Raw genomic sequence first — 18,268 nt, 5'->3', positions numbered from 1 at the left:
TCGTCCGATAAGGATGCTCTGTACTGATGCCCCACTAAAGGTCTCGCTGCAACAGCCCGCACGAGGTACAGAGAGATAGGGACAGAGAGGGTAAGGGCAGGGAGAGATCTCTTATCACAAACCTCCGAGCGGAAGGGTCAACCAGAGGCGGGCAGTAGAAGGGAGTAGAGAGCATAGCAAAACTTTCCTCATCAGCATTCGACCCGGGCAGCGATCAGTTGAGCCGGACAGTCCGGAACAGCACCACACACATCATCATCAGCCGTAGTTCCCGCCCTTTTCGCTCGCACCGTCCGGCCCGTGAGCGAGTGTGCCTTCGACGCCTTTTCCGTCCAGCGAAGTTCACCAATCCGTGCCCAGCTCGAGCTATTCGAGGTGAACTTCCTTTTTTTCCAAGCGTTCGAGTTGCTCGTGAAAATGCAGTGAAATTGCAGGGCCCCAGTGTTCGCTCAGTGTCCCTTTTCGTGCTCCTAGAAGTAATCCCCGGAAGTTCGTCTGAAGTCTGACCGTTTCGTATAGACACAGGCTATACTGCCAAGAGTTTCACCGTCACCGACCTCCGTTACTACTGTGTTCCTTATTTACAAATCGTACCAAACGTCCGTCCCGGAGTCGTGCAGAATGATGAGCTTCCTAAGGATGTTTGACCGCACCGGAAAGGTGTTGCGCGCCGGCCAGCAGCGTCACTTTTCCATCGTGGGCAGCCCGAGCGTCAGTGCGTACCTTATGCAGCAGGTAAGTGCCGCGGTGTTTGGGATGGGTGTTTGGGCTGCCGGAGCAAACTGAACGCCTCAGCGGGTGAACGTACTCCACCCAGAAAACCTCGGACTCTGATCCATGTCCAACGATTCGCTCGTGACGCAGGCACTCCGTCCAGACGTTCAAGGGGAAAAGGGAGCAAAAAAAACAACAATTGGTGTGCGTTTTTATACTTGCTCAAAATCACAACACAAGGGCATAAGTACCGTACCGTACATTTCCTCGCATCGGCTCGGCATAACCCTTACAGTGGCCGCGGCGTGTGAGCGCGATAACCCAGGCGGCACGCGGAAGCGGCACCATTGCAACACAGACACAATGTTTGGGCTTCGGGATTGCCCTGAATATTCAATCAAGATCGAGCGAGGCCTTTTGACGCAAAGCTTTGCCTGCCCGCAACGGTAGAGAAGCGAAAATCTACACATTACACCTCTGGCATTACAAAACATATCGATTAATTGGTGCAGAAGTACATTTTCTATGATGCATTAAATGTCCGTAAAAAACAATATCCTTTAAGCTGTTTACTTGCCGTTTTGGGGAATTGGGATCCAGGATTTGTCAATTCTGTTTTGGGTCGTTGCTCATAACAATGATAAAAACTTGCGTGTTGACAAATGTGTTAGATTGTTGTTGCTGCATTGGCCATTTACCTTATAAGTATGTGTTAGAATATGTGTTGGTATGGCGAGTTACTAACGTCGAATGCCTTTGACTCACCCATGAGTACAGTCTTTCCCTGCGTTACGCGAATAATGCGTTCCAGGGACATTCGCGTAACTCGGATTTTCGCGTAAGTCGAACATCGCGTTTGATAAAAAAATAATTATGATTAATTTTAATAATTTAATGTGCAATATTACTTTTTTAACAAAATTCCTGTAGATAAATCGATTAATTCTGTGCATTTTGCGATTTCAAACTCTCAACAAAACTGCAATTTATTTTGAATTTGGCAATTGTTGGAAGGAAATTGTACCAATTTGACGTAGGAAGTTGTCAAAACTAAAAATTCACGTAACTCGGGGAAAGACTGTAATGAAAAATTGCTACGAGTGAGTATCTAGTCCAGGGGTCTCTAAACTACGGCCAGCGAGCCGCATGCGTCCCGCGAGAGTCTTTAATGCGCCCCGCGATGACTTTGTAAAGATTGAAATATTCAGTTTATTATTCTGATTATGTTTTATCAAAATTTCAATGCTTAACTTATTAAGTTTAAAATAGAACTTGAATAATAGAAAGCTGTACAACTTTGATACATTCAGTTGACATTTTCTCATCAAAAAAAGATTTAAACGTTCATCCATTAGCTAAAGGTAACGTCAAAATGACCCTCAACAACAACATTTATGAAGCAATACGGCCCACGAAATGAAAAGTTTGGAGATCCTTGTTGTAGTCGATGCGAAGAGTAAAATTTCTCATCGTTATTAACACCTTGAATGAATTATTCAGTTAACGAACGGCTCAAAACTCTGTTGTTGCTAGTCTGCATGGTCGAGTTCGTTCACAAATGAGTTAAACATAATCTTCGTGATGTTTTTAATTAAATCACTTGTAAAGAATGTAACCCACTACACACCCCAACTCAGTATGTTACATCACCAACATTCTCGTCCAACAGCTAAAAGCTCAATCTCGCACTAGCGAATAACGAAAATAACTCGTACGGTGTGTGTGCGCCATCGTGTTTGGATTGATTTTGCATCACCCTGTAAAGGCCCAAATCAGTATTAAAAGCGTGATACCGTGGCTAGGTTACCGGATTATCGAGTCAACTTCGGACGAGGCGGACAAATAATTACCACCCAATTATGGATACACCCACCCCGGGGTGCGTGAGTGTGTGTGTGTGTGTGTGTGTGTGTGTGTGTGTGTGTGTGTGTGTGTGATATTTACCACCCTAAACCACGAGCACATGTGGATGTTTGGCTCCGTTGGGTGTCGCGGCGCTATTATTGCCTGCTAAATGTAATTACCAGTGCCTACCAGCGCACCAGGCGACCTTTGCCCGTGGCGGCTCACACACACACACACCCACACACCAAACAGCGGAACAGAGTCCAAACAGCAAACGGTTCAAGTCTTCCCAACCCTGGCAACCCGGAACAACCGTAATCCGACCGAAGGATCTAATGGGCAACACGGCAGCTGTTTACTTGCTTTCAACCGCTCATCGGGTGCCTTCCTGACCCTCTCTTTTGGCGGGTGTGTGTGTGGGAAAATTATTTGATTTGAAATATTATATTCGAACAACAACAACAACAACAAGCACAACTGATTGATTGATCTTATCGTTCAAATCGAAGAAGCAGTGGAAATAGAAAGCGAACGGTTCGAAGATGCTTAGGGCTTGATCCGCCCGCATGATTTGTGGACTTGTGGACGGTGCACGTGCGGCTCTAGCGGCACTGGCGGGGGCTCGAAGCCCTTTTGTTTTGAAAAGCAGACTGCAAAACAACCCCACTATCATCGGAGAAGCATCGATGGTGGTGGTTGGGACGCCGCCAAGTAAAAACAATCTCGAATCGGCGAACCGTACCGATCGGAGATGTATCGCGACAGAACGGGGCACAGGTTGGAACGGCTCACGCTGATGTGGTAGTAGTAGGGGTAGTAGGGGCACACGCTTTCCCGTCACTTTCCGGCCAACCTCCCCGTAGTTTCCCGTGCTTTGATTTGCTGAGCCAAGCGATTGCTGATCCCCGCGATATTGCCATTCCCAGCGATCAGGAACGGGACAATCTAATTCCGTAACTTTCTAATCGTGATATCGGACCGTGGCTGAAGCAGAAGCTTTTCTCTTTTGATGTGCCCACTACTGTGCCCACTTGAAAGGATTCGCTTCCTGCCGCATCTGCTGCCCCTGGTGGTGGCCCGTATAACAATAACATGGCAGCATTTGTTGATGTCCATGCCCTCCCATCCACGATCCTGAAGGCGCGGAAACATAGATTAGATGAAAGCAAGGGACATTTGTTTGTCGCAGCACGCAGGGCCCGGGATGATATTACACTACTGTACACCTTACACCTTTCCATGCCCATGTTCCAATGGGGGCGGCACAGCGTAATTGCGATTCAACTCGACACTCGGAGGCGAGAGGAAAGGGGAAGTTTGAAAGGTGGACAGCTTCGGCAGAGATTTTCTTGGAAAGAGGCAGACCACTTGGTAGGTAAGCTTAAGGTAATTGCAGCTTCCGGGAAAAGCTCTTCTTCCTATAATAGCTGCCGTTCGCTGCATCTCAAACATATTTTAGACATCAAAAAGCCTGCGATGCTTACGGATTGCGTTGGTTTTGAGTTTTTTTTTAAAATAATTTCAATGTTCTTCATCTAGCCAAAGTTGTACAACATGTTTGGTTTAAAATGTGCCCACACTCGTGCCATTTTTGGAATGTTAATAATGATAAATGCGTTGCTCGGTAGGCTTTTCGCATTCCTAGCAATTATTTCCCATTATTCTGCCAGTGTGTACGCTGCCATTCCAATTGTGCAATGTTGTGCTAACCGGGTTCGACGCGTGAGCCTTTTTGCACAAATTAAGTACCGAGCCGTGATTGTACCGCCAAGCAGCCAAGCAGGGCGTTTAAAACAATCGTAAAGTTTTAATAACTTCGAACGCCTCTCGAAACACAAACACAATTGAGCGCCATTGCCATTGATTGCGGAGCTGTTGGGTGTAGTGGTGGGTGCTCGGAATCAGACCTACCCGATTCCGATTCCGTGTTCGGAGTCAATTCCGGAGCCGATTCCGATGCTGAAATCGATTCCGATTCCGGAGCCAATTCCGGAGTTGACTTCGAATCTAGAATCGATTCCGCAATCTACATCTGCTTTGGAATCAGAATCGGTTCTGGAATCAGAATCGGCTCCGGAATCAGAATCGACTTCAGGCTCCGGAATCGCATTCGACATGGGAATCCTAATTTGTTCCGAAAACGGGATAAAAATTGACTCCAGAATTGGAATTAGCTGCGGAATGAGAATCAGTTCTTTAATTGAAATAAGAAGTTTCAGAAGCGAAAACAATCTGGGAATCGCAGAGAATGGATCGTTTATAAGTAAATTTGGATTCTTTGCGGTTATTCGAAACCGATTCTAATTCCGGAGCCGATTCCGAGACCAATTCCGAAGCCGCTTCCGAGGCCGCTTCCGAAGCCACGTCCGGAGCCGATTCCGGAGGCGATTCATAGCCTAGCCGGACCTAGCCAGAATCGATTCCAGCGAAAATTTATTTTTTCCCATCACTAGTTGGGTGAGCAGTTTTTCCTTGTCATCCTTGTTTTTTTCTCTTGCCAGCTAGCATCTGGTCACGCCGCGGGGTCGCCCGTTCGACCAACTCCCGCCTGACGTCGATAGAATCTCGGGTGGAAATCAAATAATATTTCAATTACTCCTGCACAATCGTGCCCAGCACAGTGGGTGCGGGAATGGGGGGGGAGGGGGGGGGGGTCAGTATCATACTTTCGTCGGAGTGGCATTCGTTCGTCGCAGGCTTCGAACCCGACTGTTGCGCAAGTAGACAGCGAACGCACTGCACCGCGGGCGTGACAATGCGTGAAGCCGAATCAAAGTAATTATAATTCATCAAACCTTCGCTCGGGGTTTGATTTCCCGCACAAAGCGGAAGGCTAAGGAAGAAGGGGAAGAGAACAAATAACGCATTTGCACGCCTGAACGGCAAATGCAATCATAATGAAAAATAATTTCCTGCCTCGATTGTTGCACCGTTATTGCTGCACCCGACTGCACTGTGCCGGATTATGCGGAGCTTTTACAGTGTGCTGAGCTTCATTTTTTTTGCTGAACACACAGCTACAGCGAGAAAGAACGGAATGGAGTTGTTTTGTTGTGTCTTGTGCGCTGAGTACATACAAAAAAGGAATCACAAAACCTTCGAGAATGAGTCCCGTGGGCCGGGAGCAGTGTGAAGCAGGTTGGTTGTGCAATCTTAATTAACTTTAAGCCCGATTGTGTGCTGGCTGGCCAGTTTGGTATCTTTGTAGTGATAACTTGCGGGACAAAAAAAAAGATGGAAGGAAAGTCATTATGCTAGCCAAAAATAATCACTTTACCCGCCAGCCGAGACCTCAGCTGGTGGGCGGTCTTGGAGCCGCTTGCGTGCATTAAGCTTCGGTCGTTTTCGGTGTGTCTTTGTGTGCACCACTAGCAGACGAAATTAAAAGAAGGGGCTAGCAGAATATGTCCTAAGAAATGGATTAATGTATTTCGCGATTGCTAATGAAGCTAAATAAATTCGTCCCAACTCCCCTTTTTTTTACTTAAAAAAGGATAACCACAAATCTTGGCTATTCTTGGCTATTCTTGGCTGGTCCATCTTTTTGACGCATGGAATGAATTTCGTGCCTCACGCTGGTCCCAACCAGTCCGTCCCGTTTCCGCACTGGAGCGCATTTGAAACTGTAGCCCAGGGCAGGACGCGCCAGCAACACAACAGCAAAAAATAGCTCCACTCTCACATACCGATACATCCCTGGGCGAGCCGATTGTACCGACGGCAACTTCACAGCATAATAATGAGCGAAAAAGGATCTCGGGCAAGATTGCAGGGCTACGGGCAATGGTGGCAAATAATGATACAAAAATGCTTGCACCCACCAGCAACGGGGTTTGCGCACTCCCCCTTTAGCCGGACCTTCGCGAGCAACGCGGGTGCTGCTAACAATCTAAGAAGCGATCTAGCGCGCACACACACACACACAAATCGCACAGAAATGGATGCTAATAGCGCCCGCAGCAAGAAATAAAATACCCGAAAAAATGTAAAACGTGTAGCGCGGCGCACGAATTTTGCGCGAAAGAGTGCGTGGCGTTTACGCAAAACTGCTGCGGCCCGCGATGGGAAAAGTTTTCGACCCATTTTTTTTTTTTCGTCGCAAAAACCCATTCTTTCCCTTCCAATTTTTGTGTGAAGGAGAACGGCTTTGAGGAGAAAAACATACCAAAAAAAAAATAACGTTGCGACATTCAAACTGCTTTCCCCCGGGAAAATCTGTGCATCTTCATCGCGCGTGCAAAAGGTTGATGAAAAAAGTTTCGATTGTTTTCCGATATGATATTGGGTGCCGGTTACATTTTCCAGTGGGTGAGGCGGGTTTGGACCCCTTTTTTATGTGTGTGTATGTATGTTGCTTGTAGCGTGTACCCGGAATACTGAAACGCACAGAGGGAAACTTTTTCGGTCGTAGTAGGCCTTCCTTCACGCGAAAGGATACCGCCGACCGGTCGACCGTGCGCGATGGCATGATGCGATATTCATGTAATGGCAATCAAAAACATGTCGAACGCCTACTTCGAACGTGTTTGTATTTTGTTTTGCAATGGTTGCGCTGTCGTCGTCGTCGTGGCGACCTGTTTAAAATTTCAAATCGTTTGTCTCATCCTGTGCCAGTGGCATGGGCGCCCACAGGTATCTGTGGGATGGGCACGCGGCCCCAACCCCGTCTTGAGGTAAGCCAACGATAAAAGGCAAAATAAGTAGCCACCGGCGGGGGTGGTTTGTTTTCATGCTTGGTGCCGCTTTGCCAACTGCAGCACAAGAACTCCAAAACCCTAATGCCGGTTAGATTATGTCCGACCACCACCGGAATGCAAAGTAAACCGCATTAAGTTCAAACCATTCGTTTGGTTTTGTTTTTCTCCTCCCCACCCACTAGGCAAGAAAGGCGAAAAACGTTAACCGCACCCTGCACGGTCTGCACGAGCGCAAGCAGGCGACATTCAGCGAGCGCAACCAGCTTAAGTACGCCCGGCGGCTGGTGGTGAAGCTGGGCAGCGCGGTCATTACGCGCGAGGACGAGCACGGTCTCGCGCTGGGCCGGCTGGCCTCGATCGTCGAGCAGGTGGCCGAATACCACGTGGAGGGCAGGGAGTGCATCATGGTCACGAGCGGTGCGGTCGCGTTCGGCAAGCAGCGCCTGACGCAGGAGCTAATCATGTCCCTGTCGATGCGCGAAACCCTTTCACCGACGGACCACACGCGCCAGGACGCGGGCACACTGGTGGAACCGAGGGCGGCCGCCGCCGTCGGCCAGTCCGGCCTGATGTCGCTGTACGATGCGATGTTCGCCCAGTACGGCATCAAGATCGCGCAGGTGCTCGTGACCGAGCCGGACTTTTACAACGAGGAAACGCGCAAAAACCTGTTCAGCACGCTGTCCGAGCTGATACACCTGAACATCGTGCCGATCATCAACACGAACGATGCGGTGGTGCCGCCGATGTTCATCGTCGACCAGGAGGTGTCGGCCACCGGCAAGAAGCGGGGCATCCGGATCAAGGACAACGACAGTCTGGCGGCACTGCTCGCGGCCGAGATTCATGCCGACCTGTTGATACTGATGTCGGACGTGGACGGCATCTACAACAAGCCGCCGTGGGAGGATGGCGCGCGGCTCATGCACACCTACACGGCCGGCGACAAGAATCTGATCAAGTTCGGCGAAAAGTCCAAGGTCGGTACGGGCGGCATGAACTCGAAGGTGATGGCGGCGACCTGGGCACTGGACCGCGGGGTCAGCGTAGTCATTTGTAACGGCATGCAGGACAAGGCGATCAAGAGCATACTTACCGGGCGCAAGGTGGGAACGTTCTTTACCGAGTCCACCGCCGAGAAGGCGACCCCTGTCGAGCAGATTGCGGAAAATGGTAAGCCACAGCCGTCCTGGAAGGAAATGGGAGTTAATCTCACTATTTCTCACTCGTTTCTCTCTCTCACAGCACGTAATGGCAGCCGAGTGCTGCAGAATCTTACCGCCGCCGAGCGGGCACAGGCAGTCAACACACTGGCCGACCTGCTCATCTCGCGACAGTCGCAAATTCTCGAAGCGAACGCGAAAGATCTGGACGAGGCGAAGAAGTCGGGGCTGGCCAAACCGCTGCTTTCCCGACTGTCCCTGACGCCCTCCAAGCTGGAAAGCTTGGCCAAAGGATTGAAGCAGATTGCGGACGACAGCCACCGGGTAGGGGAGAACACTGCAGTTGACAGTTGGCGCTGCAATGGTTGCTTTGTTGAGAGACCGTGCAATGTTGTTTACACTTTTCCAATATGTTTTTTTTTTCAATCGACAGAACGTCGGGCGTGTAGTGAAGCGCACCAAGCTGGCCGACGGGCTGGAACTGAAGCAGGTCACCGTGCCGATCGGGGTGCTGCTGGTCATATTCGAGTCCCGGCCGGACTCGCTGCCCCAGGTGGCCGCCCTCGCGATGGCGTCCGGCAATGGGCTGCTGCTCAAGGGCGGCAAGGAGGCAGCCCACAGCAACCGAGCCCTGATGGAGCTGGTGAAGGAATCACTTGCCGCGACTGGCGCCTCGAACGCGATCTCGCTGGTGTCGACGCGCGAAGAGATTAGCGATCTGCTGTCGATGGATGAGCATATCGATCTGATCATACCGCGCGGTTCGAGCGAGCTGGTGCGCAGCATCCAGGAGAAGGCCCAGCACATCCCGGTGATGGGGCACGCGGAAGGCATCTGCCACGTGTACGTCGATCGGGAGGCGGATCTCGACAAGGCGCTGAAAATCATTCGCGACTCCAAGTGCGACTATCCGGCCGGTAAGTGGGCTATACCACGTGGTAGTTGTAATGGGTGCACATCTTTATCTTCTTTTCTGGTGGAAATGATTTACCTTTTGCAGCTTGTAACGCCATGGAGACGCTGCTCATTCACGAGGACCTCCTGCAGAACAGTTCCTTCTTCACCGACGTGTGCAACATGCTGAAGCGTGAGGGCGTCAAGATCAACTCCGGCCCGAAGCTGAACCAGATGCTGACCTTCGGCCCGCCCCAGGCCAAGTCGCTCAAGTTCGAGTACGGTGCGCTGGAGTGCAGCATCGAGGTGGTGAAAAATCTCGAAGAAGCAATCGACCACGTGCACACGTACGGCAGCGGCCACACCGATGTGATCGTAACGGAAAATCGTACGTATCAAAGGATCGAGTCGAAAAAACAATACGAAAAAAAATGTTAAACTACTTCTCTTTATCGTTTCCATTGCAGCCACGTCGGCCACCTACTTCCAGAGCAATGTGGACAGTGCGTGCGTGTTCCACAACGCTAGCAGCCGGTTCGCGGACGGCTTCCGGTTCGGGCTCGGCGCGGAGGTGGGCATTTCCACCGCAAGAATACACGCCCGCGGCCCTGTCGGTGTCGAGGGACTGCTCACGACGAAGTGGATCCTGAGCGGCGTTGACCATACGGCGTCGGAGTTTACCGACGGATCGCGTGCCTGGCTCCATCAGTCGCTACCGACCGACCAGTAGCAGGTGGTCATCCTTCCGCTAAATTGCTCTTGCCTGCAATCGCTCGCCAGCGTGCTTCCGTTTACGCAGCTTTGTCTTACGGACGATTGATTGCTGCCTCGGAAGGGCCGTTGTGGAGTGGATCTCCCAGTCAGATGATCCCACCCCAAAAGGTGCAATCCACGCGCGCCAGCGCCCCACGAATTGCGTACACAAAGCGGGAATGCGCAACACAATCGAATAAAACTCAATTAATTATCCTTACCGTATCAAATTAGCGTGACGGATCGGGAGCATAATCACTTTGTGACCGCCGGCATGAGGTCACCTGTACTGGGGTATGTGCAACGGGTGTATGTGTGTGTGTATGTGTGTGAGTGTGTATGATTGGGTTGCAAATGAAATAATAGCCGTCTGTAAATAACGATAGTTTAATTCCTGCTGCGCCGTTCATTACATTCCTTGTGTCCACGTTCTCAGGGGGGGTGTGTGTGTGTATAAAAATTAAATTAATTTCATTCGTGCCTAATGAGCGTACAATAAATTATGCAGGACCGAAAATTCACCAGCATGATGCACGCGCTAAAAGTCGGGATGCCGAAAGAAATGATCGTGGTAAGAGGGAGGTGGGGGGGGGGTCATTTAATCCCTCATTATAAATTGCAGAGAGCGGCACAAAATTCAGCGCAAGCCAGTCAAAATTATAGTAACGCTTGTTGCAGCACTGGAGCATCAAATGTTATCGCAACTGCAACTGCAAATGCATTCGCTCTCCCTTAACAACTCTTGATTGACAATGCATTCCTGTTGCTGTAATTAATCTTTATTTGCGATAGTTATACATCGTACTTGTCCGTAACACGCCAGCACAGAGATAGAGCGAAGGCTTTCCGGCTTCGGCCGGGCTACACAATATTTACAACTCTCTTCTGACCTACCCACTCCCTACTCCTGCCACGCGCATGATTCCGCTTCCAAATGGTTCGCGGGTCTACAGTACAGTGTCTGTGTGTGTGTGTGTGTGTGTTGTTAAATTTAATGTAAATACATCAGTGTAGTGTTATCACATCCTGCAACACTGTTACACGCTGCATTGCAGCTGCCGCCACCAGTTCCCAGGCGCACCCCAGGACACAGGTACAAAGGTGCCATCATCACCACCACCAACGCATTCGTCTCGCATGAGCATCCGCGTTTCAGTGATTATCGAAATCGGACAAATCAAACACCGGCATTTCGAGCGGTGCTAGAGCGGTGGACAGATTGTCATGCATTAATCCGTGCGTATGCTTCTGCGTGCTGGGGCCACCAACACCTCCTTTGCTCGCGCTGGCCAACGATTCCGTGTCCACTAACCCTTGCCCAGCATCCGAGCTGCCCGCGGGAGCTTCCCGTTCCTTCTCGTAGTAGCGCAGCTTCTCCCGCAGCTCCTCGTTTTCCGTCGCGTACTCGTCCACGTTCTGGGCCATGCGCTGGATCAGTATGTGCAGCGAGTGGTTCAGAGCGATTAGCTCATTCACCGTTTTGGGACCACCGCCACCATTCACCGCCGGTTGGGCCGCGGTCAGCATTGTGTTGAGCGACTCGAGCAAACCGTCCGTATCGTCCAGGTTGTGATAGATCGCCACCTGCAGGTCGTTGTATTTGTCCATCTTTTCAATCTGCTGTGCCAGAAAGTCGGGATTCTTACGGCGCTGGTAGTCGAGCGCCCGGAGGTACCGCTCGTACTGTTGCTTCCGCACCAGCATCCAGTCGACCTGCTTGAGGTGGTACTTTCGCTGCAGCTGCAGCGACTCCTGCACGACGGTATTCGTCTGCAGCTTGAGCGCCTCGTTGAAGTGCGACACGGCCTTCCGGTGGCACTCGATGGCTTCGTCAAAGCGTCGATTTTTAGCAAAGTTTTCCGCCCTTCTGCCGTACATGTGAGCCTACAAGGGAAAAGAGTGACACGCGTTTAATCGTTGCAATACATCACAAATCTGTACCACCGTGCAGCACAAAGTAATTATTACCCTATTTAGATGCGAATTTTCCATCGAAAGTGTGCAGCACAAGCGAAACGTAAACAAACTTTCACGCCACCACTTGCTTTGTTGTCGAAGCCCGAACGTGGAACAGCTGATCCGTTGCCTGCCACAAGCGCGGCAGTGTTGCCAGCTTCGACGCGAGCGCTCCCGCCAGCTGTCACTTTCATATTTCGCCACATTGTTCTATTTACGTGTTTGTTTTTACGACGTTTTTACCACCCCAACTACCGTGAAGTGCGCGCCTTAATTCGTATCTTTTCCCTTTTTCTGAGTGTTTTTACCGTGTGAAAGTGATTGTGTGTCGTGTCGCGCTCGCTGCAAAGGGTGTACTGTTTTGTTTTTTCCTCCGCTCATTAGCATGAAGTGTTATCGGTTTGCCATACACCACGCCAGCCATTCGACGGGACGCCCTAGCTGATAAACAAAATCCCCACGAGCGCTATCGTGAAGCCATCCTACCATAGAAAGAAGGAAAGAAATCGCCGCACCACAATGTGTAGGGACGAAATTTTAGCACACCTGACGGAAATGTTCGGTGATCATATTGAGCAGGAGCGAATCATTGCCACGATCGAGCAGTACGACGACTGTGAGTATGCGTCATTGCGTTTTCAAGGTTTTCGCCTCCTTTCCTGTCCAAACTGACCGAACCGTTTGCTTTCCCTTCGACTGCGTTGTCTAGTGAACGCGTGTGTCGAAGCGCTGCTGAAGGACGAGGAACAGATCGTTTCATCCCCGGACCGGCCGAAACCGGACGCAGCACTGCCGATAGCATTACCACCACCACCACCATCGCCCACCGATGGGCCCGACTCCTCGACCGGCGCTACCCGCAAGCAGGTGAACGTGGCGAAAGGCAACCTCCAGTCGGAGATGGCCACCAGCTTCGCCAGCCTGCTGCAGAAGGGCAGCTTGCCGGTGCAATTTCAGCAGCCCGGCAACAGCGCCAGCCAGCGGCCCCGGGGACCCGGCAAGCACAAGCCAGCGCCGGACCAGCCGGCGAACTATCAAAACATCCTCGACATGGTGGGCCAAGGTTATCGCGTCATGGTGCTGATGCGTGGAGCGCCGGGCAGTGGCAAATCGCACCTATCGCGGGCGCTTATCGACCACACTTCGGGGGGCGATTATCGTAATCACATATTCAGCGCCGACGATTACTTCATGGTGAACGGTGTGTACAAATTCCAGCCCGATGCGATCGACGCGGCCCATCGCTTTAATCAGCAAAACGTGCTAGCGAAGGCACGTGACGGCTGGAGCCCGATCGTGGTGGACAACACGAACATCTGCCTGTGGGAGATGTATCCGTACGTGCAGATGGCGGCCGACCACGGGTACTTTCTCGAGGTGCTCGAGCCGCAAACGCACTGGCGGAACAACAGCCGCAGCCTGGCGATACGCAACACGCACGGCGTGCCGGAGCCGAAGATCAAGCGGATGCTGCAGAACTACGAGAAGCTTGCGAGCGTGCAGGACCTGTACCGGATGTGCAAGCTCGAGCACGCGCTGTACATTCCAGTCAAGATGCGCCACTATCCGATCCTGCCGACCGACTTGCTCATTACTGGCGACGAGCAGCGGGCACCGGTGGACCAACCGTCGCAGACGGCGACCGCACAGTGGAATGACGCATGGGAGGGTGGCATGACGAAAGCGACAAAAGACAACGGCGGACAGAAGCCTAACCTTTCCGCCATACCGCCGCCGAAGCCGCCTCGCGATCCGCAAAAGATAGGCACGCCCATTAAAGTGCCCGACTCCACCGGGCACCAGGGCGCGATGAAGGTGGATAGCGTCGGCGAACCGGCCGGTGCGATGGGTGGTGCAACCACCCGACTTGACGAGGACGATTTTGTCTGGGATTTTACGGACGACTGGCGCAAGACGGCCACCAACTGGAAGCCGTACGACACGGAAAGCAATCAGTTCTGGGGCCAAACGTCGTCGTCGGCGTCCTCGTCGACGAAACCTCCCCCACCGGTGAACGTGCTAGAGCTAGAAGCGCAACCCCAGCGAACGTCCAATCCGCTCCACGAACCGATTGCGGAGTATCTCCTTTCCAGCGTGAAGGAACCGACCAAGCTGCCGGCAAAGTTTACCGATCCGGCACAGAAAACCCTTCCTCCGTCCACCGCGCTCCAAACGCCAGGCAAGGAAAAGGCGTCGAAAAAGACGGACAAAAAGCGAATCGCCTTGACGAAGCACAAGCGCGGCTGTCCGAATGAGAACGCGAGCTTTTCGGAGATCTGCAACCTCTACCCAAAGGTACCGGAGTCCTACCTGTGGGATCTGTTCGAGAAGTGCAGCGGCGATGGTGACTGGGTGGCGAACCTGCTGCTCGAGGAGCAAAAGTTGGAAAACTTTGAAAACCCGTTCGGCGATGCTGGCTCTTCAGCTGGCCAACGGCGGCGAGAGGAAGGTGGTGAGCTGGTAGATGCCCTCACGGAGACGGCGGTCAAGTGGAACTTGCTGGAATGTAGCTGCAACGAACCGGTGCCGAAAGCTGTCCCGGTGGTACCGGTCGCACCGTCGCTGCTCGAGGTGGACACCTTGGAAGCGGACCAAATGCTAGCCGCCGCAAGCTACACACCCGCTGGCGGCTCCTCGGGACATCAGTCACCGCGCGAAACGGTCCGGCGGACGGGGCAGGGGGGCCAGCAGCACAACAGCAAGGAAAACGCCCAAGCGCTTAAGAAGGAAATCGAGGCACGGTTCATACTCGGCAACGAACACTTCTCGGAACCGATCCAGAAGCTGCGCCTGGCCAGACGCATCGTCCCGGCCGCCGACGAGTCGCCGCCCGAGGAGCTGCTCGATCTGGAGACGGCCGACAAGGCGACGGACAGCGAGGTGGTCGAGCTGCGGCTCGGCGTCGAGCTGGTGCAGCAGCTGCACGCCATCTTCCGGGACAAGCACTGTCCCAAGTCGCTCGAGCTGGACGACCTGCAGTCCGACCGGACGCGCGTGTTCATGGCAACGGAGACGGCGGAGCAGCTGTACCTGCTGTTCCTCGATTCGGTCTACAGCTACACCGAGGAGGAGCGGCAGCGCAGCCTGCGGGAGGACGCCCGCATGGCGCAGCTGATGCAGACGGAGGAAAAGTATCCCGCCCTGTTCAAACCGCCCGACCCGTCCGGCGAGCCGAACATGAAGGACATCATCGAGATGGAGGAAGCGCTGGCCGCCTACCAGAAGGAAACGAACGCCACCTGGCAGAAGGCGGACGGACCGCCCGACCTGGCCCAGCAGATGTCGCAGCAGAAGCTGAAGGAAATGTTCCCGCACCTGAACGGTGACGATCTGGTGGAGATTCTCGCTGCGCACAACAATCGCTTCGACGAGACGGTGCAGGTGCTGAACGCCTCCATCCCGGACACCGTGCGCCAGCAGATGCTGGAGAAGGAGGAGCTGCTGAAGAAGCGGGCCGAGCACGAGAAGCAAAAACTGCTCGATCTGTTCAGCTCGCCCACCTTCGCCACCCCGTCCCCGACCGGGTCGAGCCTGTCCGGCGAGGAGGCGATCAATTTCCACCTCATCAAGGCGGAAGAGTGTCGCAATCTGGCCCAGCATCATCTCGACCTCAAGAACGAATGCCACGCAAAGGCCCGGCAGGCGATTCAGCGCAATGTGCCGGGTTTGGCCGACTATTACTCGCAGATTGCGCGCCTGCACCGGACCAAGATCGACATGTACAACAGCCGGGCGTCCAACTGCATCATGGAGGTGCACAAGCTGAAGCTGAACAATGACGAGGTGCTCGATCTGCACTATCTCCACTCGCAGGAGGCGCTGCGCTGCTTGGAGCTGTTCCTTGCCGAGCATGCCTCGAATCTGCTCAACTCGCAGCAACGCTTCAAGACGCTGTACATCATCACGGGGCGCGGATTGCATTCCGCCGATGGCAAACCAATCATCAAGCAGCGTGTTAAAGCCATGCTGAGAGTTAAGAACATAAGGTAGGTGCCGTAGCAGTGTGATTTGGGGTTGGTGTGGAGACTCATGTTTTTTCTTTGTAATCCACTCCATTACAGATACACCGAACTGAACCCGGGTTTCCTCAAGATTAAGCTGTTCAATCGTGATGACCTGGAACAGCTTATGATGACGGCCTAAAAGGAAGGCCGAAAGAGGGGAGTTTCACGTACGAGAAAGTGTACTTAAGCGCACAAGCGTCTCAAGCCACCGCAATAGGGAGGAAAGTCGTCGGAAATCACGCTGTTTCAAGCTACACGCCCAATCGCGTGTGTAGAAGGATGGACGGGAAGGGATAATCACGTTGCAACCCCAATGTACCTGATTTGCAGTCACGAGTCATCCGAGAGTCATTTAGCGAATAAAGTGAGTGCGCTCTTGCACAATGAGACGGATTTACGCCACGGATGTAAATGGATTTTTTTTTCTAGAAGCCGTGTAAACGATCCATGAAACCCTGAAACACTTCTCCTGGTGCATGAATCAAAGCAAATGTATCAAAATATACATAAAATTACAAAACTACCTCACTTTCCTAGTGGTGAATCCGTATCGTCGCGCGGGAGAGCTTACTTTTCCCGGCGGTACAGCGGTTCATTGCACCACAATTTATGCTCTATGCTTTTCGGATTCATATTCCAGAAGCGTTCGCGTTGCTTGTTAATTTTCGTCTGCTCCTCCGGCGAAAGAAAGTGGAACGTGTTGTTCGTTTTGAAGCTTTGCACACTCGCGACCGACGAATCCGGCATTAGATGCTGATGCTGCAAACAGGAAACGATTGATCAATGTGCTGTCCCCGTCGTTATCGTACCGGGGTGTTGCATTGACTTACCTTCGTTTTGTTCCTGAGCTGTCCCGCGCACGATTTCATCTCATGTTCGTTCACTTCGTTGTACAGGCTTTGGTGACTTAGCGAGAATTTGGACAATTTTTTGTGCCTTCTGAAAATGACAAGAGAAAAGGGTATAAACCACTTGGAAAGCTTTGTCACTGCCCCCCCTCTGAACCATACATAAGCTCCTCGAAATAGGTATGGTTTGCGACATTTTTCGACGATAACCGCTGATCCGGACAGTATGCGAGCATCTTCTTCATCAAATCCATCCCGAACACGTTCATGAGCGGCAGATGCCACCGTAGTTCAGTGGCTTGACGCTTAGCAAACTTTAAGTTCTTTACATTCCACGGCCGGAACCGCTCCAGCACAGCGGACGACGGGGAACCGAGCAGCTCGTGTATGCAGTCCAGCATCTCGATCTCGTTTTCGCCCTGAAACAGTGGCTTCAGCGTCAACATTTCATAGAAACAGCACCCGACCGCCCAAACGTCCATCTTGGGACCGTAGTAACCCATGGAGAGCATACATTCCGGGGCCCGATACCACCGGGTAGCGATGTAGATGGCGTACGGTGGGCGTTGGGCGATCGTGGCCGCCGTTCCAAAGTCTGCCAGCTGGAGGGTTTCTCTCTAAAAACAAACAATAGAAAAAAGCGAACAACCAAAGTAAATATGTTTCCATTACCACTTGAGATCCAGGTCCACACCCCACCTTGCCAATGATTCCGGATGAAAATTTTACTAAAATGTTTTCCGGCTTGACGTCCCGATGGAATATGCCGTTTTGGTGCAGATGCTCCAGCCCCAGCACGATCTGGTAGAGCATTTTTCGGACGCGGTTTTCCGAAAACGGTCGCACCCGTTTCTGCATGTACTCGTACAGGTTGATGTCCATCAGGTGCATGATTAAAGTTAGGCTTTTGTTTTCTCTAAAAATATATAAATATTACAGATCAGAGTTGGTCCATCATTTCCCGATACAACCGTCCGCAGTTTAAAACTTACAACACGTGGTCACATAGCTGCATAACGTTCGGATGGCTCGGCACCGACTTCATGAGCTGTATCTCAGCGTACGCCACATCGCACATCAAATCACTGCAACAATCGATCAGATGTTTGGCGGCATAGGATTTGCCCGACTTCCGACAGCGCACGAGAAACACTTCCGAATAGGCTCCGCTTCCGATTTGGTGAATGATGTCGTATCCTGTTGGCAGGAGTGAGAAAGAACAGAAGATAAATATATGAATTTGTAATCAATGCGTTACCAAATATTGCTTACCTGTTATTTTGAAGGTACTCATCTTTCCTGTCTTTCCGTTTTTTTACCAGTGCACGACCGTTTGCTTTCAAAAAAATAACAATAATCAAATAAACCAACCATGCGGACAATCGAGCTACACA

At 51.8% G+C, this 18,268-nt stretch overlaps 4 protein-coding genes across 4 annotated transcripts; 2 read left to right on the top strand and 2 right to left on the bottom strand.

Moving 5' to 3' along the window:
- On the top strand, window positions 1-10,457 carry LOC1273445 (delta-1-pyrroline-5-carboxylate synthase). The gene is made up of 6 exons (XM_312421.6): window positions 1-735; window positions 7,439-8,429; window positions 8,502-8,743; window positions 8,853-9,336; window positions 9,420-9,701; window positions 9,781-10,457. The coding sequence occupies exons 1-6, from the start codon at window positions 622-624 to the stop codon at window positions 10,041-10,043; spliced, it is 2,376 nt and encodes a 791-aa protein (XP_312421.4). The 5' UTR covers window positions 1-621; the 3' UTR covers window positions 10,044-10,457.
- Window positions 10,458-10,823: 366 nt separating this feature from the next.
- Window positions 10,824-12,202, bottom strand: LOC1273446 (uncharacterized). The gene is made up of 2 exons (XM_312422.6): window positions 12,035-12,202; window positions 10,824-11,950 (listed from the first exon to the last, which is right to left on the bottom strand). Exons 1-2 carry the CDS (start codon window positions 12,056-12,058, stop codon window positions 11,219-11,221), a joined length of 756 nt encoding a protein of 251 aa, XP_312422.3. The 5' UTR covers window positions 12,059-12,202; the 3' UTR covers window positions 10,824-11,218.
- Window positions 12,203-12,213: 11 nt separating this feature from the next.
- Window positions 12,214-16,432, top strand: LOC3290632 (uncharacterized). The gene is made up of 3 exons (XM_563648.5): window positions 12,214-12,638; window positions 12,732-16,008; window positions 16,084-16,432. Exons 1-3 carry the CDS (start codon window positions 12,542-12,544, stop codon window positions 16,163-16,165), a joined length of 3,456 nt encoding a protein of 1,151 aa, XP_563648.5. The 5' UTR covers window positions 12,214-12,541; the 3' UTR covers window positions 16,166-16,432.
- LOC1273447 (MAPK/MAK/MRK overlapping kinase) lies at window positions 16,425-18,237 on the bottom strand. Its single transcript, XM_061651012.1, has 6 exons — window positions 18,147-18,237; window positions 17,867-18,071; window positions 17,574-17,790; window positions 17,037-17,491; window positions 16,857-16,965; window positions 16,425-16,785 (listed from the first exon to the last, which is right to left on the bottom strand). The coding sequence occupies exons 1-6, from the start codon at window positions 18,166-18,168 to the stop codon at window positions 16,594-16,596; spliced, it is 1,200 nt and encodes a 399-aa protein (XP_061506996.1). The 5' UTR covers window positions 18,169-18,237; the 3' UTR covers window positions 16,425-16,593.
- Window positions 18,238-18,268: the final 31 nt, after the last annotated feature.

This window comes from Anopheles gambiae, chromosome 2, assembly GCF_943734735.2.
Source record: "Anopheles gambiae chromosome 2, idAnoGambNW_F1_1, whole genome shotgun sequence".
NCBI classification, from domain to species: domain Eukaryota; kingdom Metazoa; phylum Arthropoda; class Insecta; order Diptera; family Culicidae; genus Anopheles; species Anopheles gambiae.
This window is presented reverse-complemented; position numbering and strand designations above follow the sequence as displayed.